This window comes from Dipodomys ordii, unplaced genomic scaffold, assembly GCF_000151885.1.
Source record: "Dipodomys ordii isolate 6190 unplaced genomic scaffold, Dord_2.0 Scaffold103, whole genome shotgun sequence".
NCBI classification, from domain to species: domain Eukaryota; kingdom Metazoa; phylum Chordata; class Mammalia; order Rodentia; family Heteromyidae; genus Dipodomys; species Dipodomys ordii.
The window spans coordinates 2,798,184-2,810,010 of NW_012267319.1; the positions used below are offsets into that span (position 1 = coordinate 2,798,184).

Genomic DNA, 11,827 nt, shown 5'->3' on the forward strand with positions numbered 1-11,827 from the left:
GGCTGGGGAGGCCCTGGGAAACGGGGCGCAGAGCAGGAGGCCGCCCTGCCCGCTCAGCTGCCATGCTGCGGCTGGGGAGGCCCTGGGAAACGGGGTGCAGAGCAGGAGGCCGCCCTGCCCGCTCAGCACGAGAGGTGCACGCCGTGCGGGCCCCAGACTCTTGGCCTCTTGGCAGCTGGGATTCCTTGAACTGGGTCTATCTCAACTTGGGGACCCTGAGCCGTTGGTGGCCTCCTGGGCAAACGGCACATATTCACAGTCCTTGGAATTCTGTGGCACGCTCAATTGGCTGGTGCTGGGTGCTGTGGTGTGGGTGGCAGACTCTGCCCTGCGGTTCTTCACCCTTCTCACCACAATGTGGGCCTCCCCAACCCCTGTCCTGTGCAACATTTCCCTTTAAACCCCCTCTTACCCACCTGCCCCCCCCCGTCCCCGGGCCCCGCCTGCCCCCCCCCCCAGGTCCCCGGGTCCCTGTGACGGCCGGCGGAGGCTGAGCTGGCTCCCTGGGGAGGCGGCCGGGCCCAGGCAGCGGCTCACCGTGTGTCCTTTCGTCCGTCTTCCAGGTTGCTGAGCGGCAGAAAGATCCACAGCCAGGAAGAAGCGCTAGTGGTAAGGGGACCTTTGAGAGCTGCTCCCTAGTTTGGGGGGAGTCGAGGCTGGCACCCGAGGACATGGCACAGCGGTAGCTGCTTTGGCACCGCTGACACTCCATCCCCGCCGTCCCCGCGGCCTTGGTCTGCGCCGCTCATCCCTGCAGCACTGATGTGATGTCCTGAGCGGCTGGGACATGTCCCCACGAGCACTGTGCTCTAAGTCCCCCCAGGAGGACAGCGTCGTAGCGACGGACAGTGGGACATGGTCCCTCCGCTGTGGCCTTGTCTGAGTCACGTCTGAGGGGCTGGGTCAGCCTCCGAGCCACGCATCCGCAGAGGCCTCCCGTGTGCTGGCGCTGTGGAGCTCAGCATTGTCTCTCCACAGAATCCTAGGGCCCACTGTATGTCATGTCGTGCGTGACACTGTGTGTGGGGGGAGGCTGGAGAGAGAGAGGGAGAGTCACGTCCCAGCTTGGGCTCGGCCTATGGCCCCAGTGCCCACCTAGGGGGCCTACTCTGAATGGCTTCAGGAAGGACAAGGGCTTCCAAGAGGGTGGCCAAAGCCAGCTGATAGAGAAGTCGTCTCTGTCGTGGTGGCTGGACAGCCGGCCTGCCCTGCTGTGAGGAGGTGTCCTCCGGGCCCTTGGGGACCTGCGTGGGCCTGTCCAGGCTGGTATGGGGCTCCTGGCTTCTTCACCTTCACTGTTTCAGTGACCCCAGCAGAAGGTGGGGCCTCGGTTGTCCTGGGTGGGCTTGGCCGGGGGTGGTTTTCCGGGTACTCCCCCCGGTCCCGTCTCGGGCCTGCCCCGGGCTGCTGTGTCTGGTGGCCTGGCCCAGCCCCCCTCGCGGCGAGTGACCGCAGGCCAGCCACAGGGAGCTGTGGAGGCGGAGGGGGCGTGGCCACGGTGTGATGGGCCCTGCACCCCCGCAGGTGATGGACATGCTGCACGCTATGGGCCCCGACACCGTGGTCATCACCAGCTCTGACCTGCCCGCCCCCCGGGGCAGTGACTACCTGATCGCCCTGGGCAGCCAGAGGATGCGTAAGTACCACCCCGGGCCGGCGCCCGCCCCGCGGCCCAGCCCGCTGACCTCTGAGCTCCAGGGTTGGTTTGGGGCTTGGCAAAGGGAAGTCGTGTCTTTCTCAGTAGATGGCTAATTTCATGGAGTTGGGGGTCGTGTCAGAGGTCAGAGCAGGTCCTGCAGGGCACCCTGCGGTGGGCCTGGGGGTGCTGGTGCTGCCAGGGTTGTGTCGTCTCCGTGCGGGCTCCTGACGGCCCGTCCTGCCCTGGGCCAGGGAGGCAGCACAGACGGGCTCAGGTGGACCAGGCCTCGGGGCTGGGCCTGCGCCCCGCCCGCAGGAAGCAGCCTTCCGCTTGGCTGGGTAGCTTGATTGCACAAAAGCCACCTAGATGCTGGGAAGGTGGCTCAGAGGTGGAGTGCTCGCCCAGCATGCTTGAAGCCCTGGGTTCCATTCCTCAGTACCACACACACAGGATAAGCCGGAGCTGGTGCTGCGGTCCAAGGGGTGGGGCATTAAAGTCTTGAGTTAAAGAAGCTTAGGGACTACGCCCAGGCCCTGAGTTCAAGTCCAGAACTGGCCAAAAATAGACCATCTGGACTGCTTTTCACTGAATGATGTTAGTGGCAAGGAAGGGCAGCGGGTCTTGTGGTAAGATGGTGACCTCCAGGTTGTACCCACTGGCCCTAGTGGGCACTGCAGCTGTGGTCTCCTCCCTGCTCTGCATCTGTCACGTGTGTGTGAACACACGTATGTGCCCAGGCACACGTGCACACACGAGTACATCCAGGCAGCGGTCCACCCCCTCCAGTTCCAGGCTTTCCCATCCTCTCAGGCCACATGTGGCAGTTTGGGGTCCAGGACTCTGAAGGAGGTCGCCCCAGGCCCACCGTGCTACCGCGGCTGTTGGGGGGCAAGTCACAGCCAGTGACCTGCTGCCCTGTCCTCAGGGAGGCCCGACGGCTCCACGGCCACCCAGCGGATCCGCATGGAGATGCGCAAGGTGGACGCCGTCTTCGTGGGCACCGGGGACCTCTTTGCCGCCATGCTCCTCGCGTGGACCCACAAGCACCCGGACAACCTGAAGGTCAGCCTACTCGCGGCTCCCGAGCGGCCCCGGCCACCCTGGGCAAGAAGGGGGACAGGCCTGGCTCGACCCCTGGGTCCAAGCACTGGCCCCAGAGAGGGTGAGGAGAGCGGCCCGGTGGACTGCGCTCTCTCCCCTCCCGTGGGGAAGCAGGGACGTGAGAAGCCTGCTGGGCGGGGGTAAGCCGGTGTTGAGGACCCGCGGGGCCCAAAGATGTGGTTTGGTGATAGAGCGCCTGACTGACAAGTGCAGAGCCCTGGATTCGCCCACAGTGCCTCCGGAAAAAGCTCAGAACCGGGCACTGGTGGCTCATGCCTGTGATCTAGCTAGGCAGGAAGCTGAGGTCTGATACCTCAGTTCAAAGCCAGCATGAACACAGAATTCCATGAGGCTTATCTTCAATTAACTACTAAAAAGCCAAAAGTGGAGCTGGGGCTCCAGTGCTAAAGCGCCAACCTTGAGTGAAAGAGTCAGGTAAGAACGTGGGGTCCTACCCCAGTACCACACTCACACACAAAAAGCCAGTGAGGGAGGAGCCCGACCCAGCCTGGTGCGGTTCCCCTGCTTCATCCCCATGACCCGGGACACCCCCCCCAAAGGCATCCAATCCCAGTGTTTGCTGGCAGCCGGCCCCGAGGATGGGGGCTGGGCAGACCGCGCGTGTGGCCTTAGCATGGAGCTGTCTGGCCACACGGTGCACGCGCTTCCACAGACACAGAGGCTTTGCTTAGGCCCAGACTGGGCCAGCTGCGCGGGGGCCGGGAGGGGCGGCCCAGGTGAGCTCCTGGCAGGTGAGCTCCTGGCAGGTGGGCTCCTGGCAGGTGAGCTCCTGGCAGGTGGGCTCCTGGCAGGTGGGCTCCTGGCAGGTGAGCTCCTGGCAGGTGAGCTCCTGGCAGGTGAGCTCCTGGCAGGTGGGCTCCTGGCAGGTGAGCTCCTGGCAGGTGAGCTCTGGGAGCTGCTGCTGAGCCCCTTGGCTCTTTGACTCCTGCAGAGCAGTGGTGTCCTGACCGCGTATCAGGTGGTTTGTGAGGGAGGCCCCGTTAGCTGACAGTGGACGGTTGACAACAGGATTGGACTGGCCCAGGGTGTGGTAGAGTGTGCAACTGTGCACCTGTGCCCTGTTCCATTCACTGTCCCTGCTCACTCTAGGAGGGACGAACCAGAAGTGGGGGCCTGGAAGTGGTCCCTGGCCCTGCCCTTGTGTGGCGCCCCCTTCCCGGCAGGTAGACCAGCTGTCTTTGGCTCCTTATTTGTAAAATGAAGGGATCACTGTGGTCTTTGTGCACCAGGCCCACTGCAATCCTGACCGGGAGGCTGGAATGTGGGATTTCCTCACCATACCGCCCCTCCTTCCTCCCTCGGGCAGAGGCTGAGCCACAGCTGTGGGGTGTAGCTGGCTGCCAGGGCTGGCGGAGGCTTGCCCAGAGGAGTTCTTACTTCAGAGTCCCAAGCCTTTGACTCAGGTTCAGTGTTGTGCACTTGCTGAGCCTCCCAAGCCTTGGGTGCTAGGTCTTTCCCATACAGAACCTTTCCTTTAAGGGTCTGAGGGTTTGAACAGAGGGCTCTGGCTGCCAGGTCATACTCCTTGCTGAGCGTCTTTGTAAACAGTTAATCCTGGGAACTTTTTGTTTGTTTTCTGTTGGTCATGGGGCTTGAACTCTGGGCCTGGGCACTGTCCCTTTGCTCTTCAGCTCAAGGCGAGCACTCTACCACTTGAGCCATACCACCACTTCTGGTTTTCTGGTGGTTAATTGGAGCTAAGAGTCTTGCATTTTCTTGCCCTGGCTAGCTTTGAACCAAGATCCTCAGATCTCAGCCTCCTGAGTAGCCATGATGACAGGAGTGAGCCACCAGCTCCTGGCGCTTTATTTATTTTTTTGTACTGAGGTTTGAATGCGGGATCCTGTGCTTGTTAGACTTGTCAGGTGCTCTTCCATTTGAGCCATGCCTCCAGTCTGGTTTTTTTTTAAACCTGGGACTCTTCAAGGTTAACAAAGTCCTGAGATAACAGCTTCTTCCTGTGAGACTTGTGTGGTCTGGAGGGAGGTGGTGACTTCACTGCTGCACACCTGCCCGGCGCTCACACCTGCCCGGTGCTCACACCTGCCCGGCACTCACACCTGCCTGGCTCTCACACCTGCCCGGCGCTCACACCTGCCTGGCGCTCACACCAGCCCGGCGTTCACACCTGCCCGGCACTCACACCTGCCCGGCACTCACACCAGCCTGGCGTTCTCACCTGCCCGGCACTCACACCTGCCTGGCGCTCACACCCACCTGGTGCTCACACCAGCCTGGCTCTCACACCTGCCTAGTGCACACACCTGCCCGGTGCTCAGCGTGCGGTGCTCAGACCTGCCCGGTGCTCACACCTGCCCGGTGCTCAGTGTGCGGTGCTCACACCTACCCAGCGCTCACACCTGCCCGGCACTCACACCTGCCCGGCGCACACACTTGCCCAGCACACACACCTGCCCGGTGCGCACACTTGCCTGGTGCTCAGCGTGTGGTATGCATACCTACCCGGTGCTCAGCGTGCGGTGCTCACACCTACCCAGCGCTCACACCTGCCCGGCACTCACACCTGCCCGGCGCACACACTTGCCCAGCACGCACACCTGCCCGGTGCGCACACTTGCCTGGTGCTCAGCGTGTGGTGTGCATACCTACCCGGTGCTCAGCGTGCGGTGCTCACACCTGCCTGGTGCGCACACCTACCCAGCACTCACACCTGCCCAGCGCGCACACCTGCCAGGTGCTCAGCGTGCGGTGCTCACACCTACCCAGCGCTCACACCTGCCCAGCGCGCACACCTGCCCGGTGCTCAGCGTGCGGTGCTCACACCTACCCAGCACTCACACCTGCCCGGCACTCATACCTGCCCGGCGCGCACACTTGCCCAGCATGCACACCTGCCCGGTGCGCACACTTGCCTGGTGCTCAGCGTGTGGTGTGCATACCTACCCGGTGCTCAGCGTGCGGTGCTCACACCTACCCAGCGCACACACTTGCCCAGCACGCACACCTGCCCGGCGCGCACACTTGCCTGGTGCTCAGCGTGTGGTGTGCATACCTACCCGGTGCTCAGCGTGCGGTGCTCACACCTGCCCGGTGCTCAGCGTGCGGTGCTCACACCTGCCCAGCGCGCACACCTGACCGCTGCTCAGCATGTAATGCTCACACCTACCCGGCGCGCACACCTGCCCGGTGCTCTGCATGGCACTTAGCTCTCTGTTACTGGAACAGAATAAATACCCGAGGCAATGTGTTTGAGGAGGGGCGGGGTTTGGCCAGTCCTCGCTGTCCCTGTTGCTCTGGGCAGTGTGTTATGGCATGGACACATGGGACAGGAAGCTGTTCACCTTTGGGTGGTCAGGAAACAGGAAACCCCTTAGAGGGTACTTGCCCCAATGTCCTGAGGACTAAGACTCGTGGACCTCAGGGTGCATTCTGCATCAGAACTAGCACTTGAGCCGGGCGCCAGTGGCTCACACCTGTAATCCTAGCTACTCAGGAGGCCGAGATCTGAGGATCTAGGTTTGAAAAAAGCCAGCCTAGTCTAATCTCCAATTAACCACCAGAAAACCGGAAGTGTTGCTGTGGCTCAAGTGGTAGAGCTTTGAGTACAAAGAAGCTCAGGGACAGTACTCAGGTCCTGAGTTCAAGTCCTACAATTGATCCTCCCCACAAAAGCAATAACAACAAAAATCCTGTAGCAGCCGACATCTTTGTGGAGGACTGTCCTGTGGCGGCCATCCCCGGCCCTGGCAGGAGCGAGTGTCACCGTGGGCGGCTCCTCCTTGGCCCCCTGGCTGGCATCCAGGAGCAGAGCAGGTAGGCCGGGGCACAGCGTCTCTCCTCCTGCAGGTGGCCTGTGAGAAGACTGTATCTGCCATGCACCACGTTCTGCAGAGGACCATGCAGTATGCACAAGGTACCGCCCGGGGCCCTGCCCTCCCCCGCCCTCCCCCGCCCTGGGCCCTCTGCCCTCCCCCCTGCTGTTAGGGTTGTGGGGGGAGGTGTGGAGCCCTTCCAGGTGGGGAGTTCAGGGAGAAGGGAGGAGGGCCGATGTCCCGCCGGCTTCCCAGCGGTGCCCTCTACTCCTTGTGCGCCCTGAAGCTCAGGCCGGGGAAGGGCAGAAGCCCAGGCCGGCGCAGCTGGAGCTGAGGATGGTCCAGAGCAAGAAGGACATCGAGGACCCTGAGATCGTTGTGCAGGCCACGGTGCTGTGAGGGCCGCGCTCGGACGCACAGCGCGGCGGTGTCTTCATGTTCATCCCTGTGAAAAACACCTGACGTCTGCCTTAGAGCCACGACCTAAACTTGACATTGTTCCTTCATGAGTGTCGGGTCTCCGCTAGTCTCAATTGTGAAAACGTGCCACTGTGCTCTTCCAAAAATCCACAAAGCTGTCATAGAAATTTGTGATTTGGAAACCTGGTCTCTGCCCCAGCTGTGTGGACCGGCTTGGGGTCCCGCGGGCACCCACGCCTGCCGTCCGGGGGGCCTTGTGTTCGGCTGTTATTCTGAGATCGCCAGATACCTGTATTGTCACCCCGTCTCCTGTCCTGTGCCCGCTGCAATTCTCGCGTCTTCATTGCTGCTCCCCGGGTCTCTGGGACGTGCGGTCCGCGAGGTGGGCCCTGTGAGGACAGGTTGGTCAGTGTGTCCGCCTTCACACACCCCGTGCACAGGGTGCTGCTGCTGCTCAGGTGGTTTGAGACGTGAGGAGCCGCGTTAGGTTTTTGTCCAAACGCTCCCAGTCTGCCTTGCGGTTGTCGAGTGGAGGCGCTGCGTGTGTAGACCGCAGGGAGGCGGAGGAGGCGTCTGCCCGCGTGGCATACTTCACTCCCAGCCCGTGTGTGTCCTGTGCGGGGCCAGCGGCCCTCACTGCCAACTCTTCCCCTCGGGAGTCTTCCAAGGGGACATGTGTCACCCTGGGGTGGGGCAGCCGCCAGACCCCAGAGTAGGCTGCGACATTGAAGGCTATAGTGTACGCTGGACACAAGTCCAGCTGTCCACTGCTCAGTGGGACCAGGCATGGCCACAAGTGGGACTTCCTGGCTCTGGTCTGCCCCCACCCCGCAGCCCTATGCCCGGGTCCTGGGAAATCTGCTTCCTTCAGAAGTATCCTTCCCACTGGAGTCAGCCTCACCAGGTGAAGAACTGGGAGCAGGCTGGGTATGGCTCGGCCCAGGGCAGGGTTCAGTGAGGGCCTGGGTTCTGTCTGCAGCACTGCAAGAACACGAGAATCTTATCTGGCGTCTGAAGTGGCACACGCAAGGAGGCGCTGGTCCCTGGGGCCCAGCCCACTCCTCCCCCCATGACCGCGCCCCCTGGGCGCCTGAACGCACGGGGTCCACACTTGGCTGCGGCTGGCTGGTTCCCTGCTGCCAAGCAGAGCAGACCTGTGTTTCCTGCCCACAGTCACCTGCGCCTCCGTGGGGCCTTCCACACCACGCAGTGGCCAGGGTGGCATGTGGCCACTGGTGATGGGTGAGGGACGTCCCCTACCCCAAGCACAGGCCTGGGGGCAGTGCCTGTGTACATCTCCAGGGAGGTGGGGAAGGGTCCCGGGCCGTGTGGTGCGGCGCGCCTTGGTTTCCTGACTCAAGCCGGGGACGGAGCTGCAGCAGGGGAAGTGGGAGGCGCAGTGCTGAACGTTGGTCCCGTGTGTGTAAGGTCCTAAGCCCCTGCCCAGAAAGCGGACCTGAGCTGTGCAGGTCTCGGGACCCTGGTGCCCCAGCCCTGGGGTTGAGGGTCCCTTGAAGGTGGCTGTGGACCCGGCGTGGCTCCTGGGTGCGGTAACACAAGCTAGCAAGTCAGAAGCTCGAGGAGCGCGGGCGCAGGCAGCCGCTTCCTTAGCGGAAAGCGCTCCATCCTTCCTTAACCCGCTGTTGAAACTGAGGACTACTTTAAAGAAGATCTGTTTAGAGTCACGCTTAGTCCTGCAAGGTAACTCCTGTCTCTTATTTTTGCAGTGTAAGTTAGTGATTGTGCGGAGAGTGCTTTGCTTTGTGTCCTTAAGCTTGTCAGAGCCAGGTTTTAAAGGTCACTTGGTTGTGGTGGAGGCCACCGAGCGTGAGCGAGGGAGGGAGCGAGCGGGGCCGGGGGCTGTGGGGGTCCACAGGCCCCTGTCACCAGGCTGGACTGCGGAGGAGGAGCCCCTCCCCCTCCCGCTCCCAGCCATTCTGGCAGCCTCCTTGCCCAGCAGGGACCTGCTCAGGACCCTAAGCACGTGCTTAGCCCCAGAGGGGGGCTCTGGAGTTTGAGACATGACTGGGGTAGTGCCTTGCGAAGCCCTGGCGGGGCCCCACGGCCCCTGCCCACTGCCGTCCGCAGGGTGCGGCTGCTGGGGCTTCCACCCCGGCTTCTTTGCTGCCAGGCCCCAGGGCCTCCCCCCTGCAGCTGTGTGCGAGTCCCATGAAGCCTTTCTCTCAGAGAAGCATGTCAGGCTATGGATACCACAGGCCGGCTGCGCAGGAGCACTGCCCGAGGGCCCGGCTCGGGGAGCACTGTTTGCCACCGCTGTGGTGGGACGTGGTGTGCCTGCTTCAGTGTGGAGAGGTGTCCGGTCCAGGCCACGCTGGCCGGCAGGCGCTGGTGCTTCTGCCACCAGCGCTGCAGTTCTGGCCCCCACCAGCAGAGGTCGCGGTGAGGCCAGTCCCTGTGGTCCTCCAGGCCGATGAGTAAAACAGCAGAGCCCCTCTGGAGAAACAGTTATCACTTGTTCTTCGGAGCATAATCTTTCTCCGTTCGGTGGGAGCTAGGCTTGCGGTCTCACCATGCCCCCCGTGAAGAGGCCGTGCCTCTGTCTTCCTCCTTGAAGCCCTGGCGGGCCACCGTGGCAGCTGGGTGTGGGGCTTGGTGGTGTGTGTGGGTCTCGCTGTTGGCTGCAGTCTGTTCTTGGTGAAGATATTTCTGTTCTAAATGTGCAAAGACCAACTAAAAGTAATGTTTTCTACTCGATATTTAGCCTTCAGGACAACTCTGTGTTTATTTGTTCAAAATATTATGAGTTACTTTGGCATTTCAAAGTTTTTTTGTTTTTGCTTTTTACTAATCGAAAGCTATTTCCAGATGCAGGCACACACCCCTGTAATCCCAGTGCTCGGGAGACCAAGGGAGGAGGAGTCAACACTCAGGCCGGCTTTGGCTACATACTCAAAAGAGGCGTTTTCCTGTTTGTTTTTCATTTTAGTGTCTGGCAGAACGGGGCAGGGTTTTAATGTTCTCCACAGTCTGAGCCAGGCTGTGTTCCTAGAGCAGGTTTCTGGTTCCATCTCAGCTCTGGCCTGGGCTGCGAGGAAGGGGCGGGCCCCAGTGCAGAGTCATGATGAAGCACGGAGCCGTGCCGGCCCCTCCCCGCACCCCCCCACAGGGCACTTCCCCATCTTCCTGGAATAGGCCACCCACTTGGGGTAGGAAATTCTGGAGGCCCTGGGGCCCGTGCCCTGGCTGGAGGTGCGTCACCTCCCCGCAGGCCGCTTCTGAAATAGTAGTGAGGGCAGAAGGAGAGGTGGGTGGAAACAGAGAGGACAGTGTGGCCCCAGCCCAGCTGCACTGCACGGCCTGCCCACGGAGCTGGGCTGTCCTGGGCGGGCGGCGGTGCCCTGGCACTCCGCTGGGAGACCCAAGCTCCCCGTGCCTGACCCCGGGCTGGGGAGCGGCAGCCAGTGTAACAGAAAAATGATTCACTGGGCCCAGCAGCGTCCCAGGGTGTCTGAGTGGCAGGAAGGCGGAGACAAAGCCACCCCCAGCTGTGGTCAGGGAGACACCAAGTTCCTGAAGCCATGGTCCCGATGAGCTCAGCCGCTCTGGCAGGGGAGTGAATTCTCCTTGTGTTTCGCACAGTCCCCAGAAGCGTGAAGTGTGCAAGGACACTGACAGCTTCTGGCCTCATAGCTGCTTCATTCCTAGTGTAGACCTGTAGTTGGAGTTTAGTCCAATTATTGCACAACTAAACCAGCGGGAAGCTGGCGCTGCTGCCGCAGGCCCGGGTGCTGGCAGGTCTTGGCGGGCCTCCTGGGAGGGGCGCCAGGCCCTGCCCCCCGCGGGCGCACGCAGGTGGCCTCTGTGCCAGTGTCTCCCAACTCTGTGCGCTGTCCTGTGTGGGGTTTGTAAACTCGGGCGCCGTGAGCCCATGATCATGTCTGTTTTGTGATGGTCCTGTTGACTTTCGTGATTATCCACAAATAAATATTTTCATGGCAATTGTGTTGGCATGGTGATTTTTTGTTGTTGTTGTTGATCCTGGGGCTTGAACTTGACCTAGGCACTGTCCCTCAGCTCTTCAGCTCAAGTCTAGCGCTCTACCACTTGACTCACAGAGCCACTTTGGGTTTTTGACTGGTTTATTGGAGATAAGAGTCTCATGGCGTTCCTGCCGGGGCTGGCTTTGAACTGTGATCCTCAGACCTCAGCCTCCTGAGTAGCTAGGATGACAGGCGTGAATCACCAGTGCTCGGCTAGGCATGGTGATTTCTTGCTCCCTTGGAACTCTCTCCAAACCAGCCATTGTTACCACCACGAGGGAAGGGGTGGCTTGCCCCCTGCCTGGGGCGCAGATTCCCTGTGGGAGAGCCTGGGCGCTGGGGTGGGGCGGTAACGGGGATGAGAGAGGTGGGGCACCTTCCCAGCCCCACCCTGCGAGGTTCTGAGGGCCAGCCTCATGTGTGCGTGTGCGTGTGTGCGCGCGCGCGCATGCACACATGCGTGTACACGTGCGTGTGCCAGTCGGGGCTTGACGTCAGGGCCTGGGCACTGTCCCTGAGCTTCTGTGCTCAAGACTAGTGCTCTATCACTTGAGCCACAGCTCCATGTCCTGCTCTAGGTAGTTCATTGGAGATAAGAGTCTCACAGACTTTCCTGCCCAGGCTGGCTTCAAACTATGATGCTCAGATCTCATGCTTGTGAGTAACTAGGGTTTCAGAGTTGTAGAGCGACTGGGTGGCGACATTGTGTTGCTCTTGGCTGTGGATACATGGTCTGAGAACTCACCCATGCCTTCCTGCGGGAAGCCTCAGCAGCCCAACATGGCTGCTAGGCAGGGACGCTGGCGCTCAGCGGGGGTGCTGGGTGCCCTGCGTGAGGATGGATGGATGGATGGATGGGTGGGCGGGCGGGC

General features: G+C 61.5%; 1 protein-coding gene across 1 annotated transcript in view; it reads left to right on the top strand.

Moving 5' to 3' along the window:
* Positions 1 to 8,785, top strand: part of Pdxk (pyridoxal (pyridoxine, vitamin B6) kinase) — an 18,180-nt gene extending 9,395 nt beyond the window's left edge. Inside the window, exons 8-12 of the mRNA XM_013027353.1 lie at positions 564 to 609; positions 1,525 to 1,636; positions 2,565 to 2,701; positions 6,569 to 6,635; positions 6,821 to 8,785. Of these exons, the coding sequence (XP_012882807.1) occupies positions 564 to 609; positions 1,525 to 1,636; positions 2,565 to 2,701; positions 6,569 to 6,635; positions 6,821 to 6,933 (475 nt within the window). The 3' untranslated portion in view covers positions 6,934 to 8,785. The remainder of the gene's footprint in view (positions 1 to 563; positions 610 to 1,524; positions 1,637 to 2,564; positions 2,702 to 6,568; positions 6,636 to 6,820) is intronic.
* Positions 8,786 to 11,827: the final 3,042 nt, after the last annotated feature.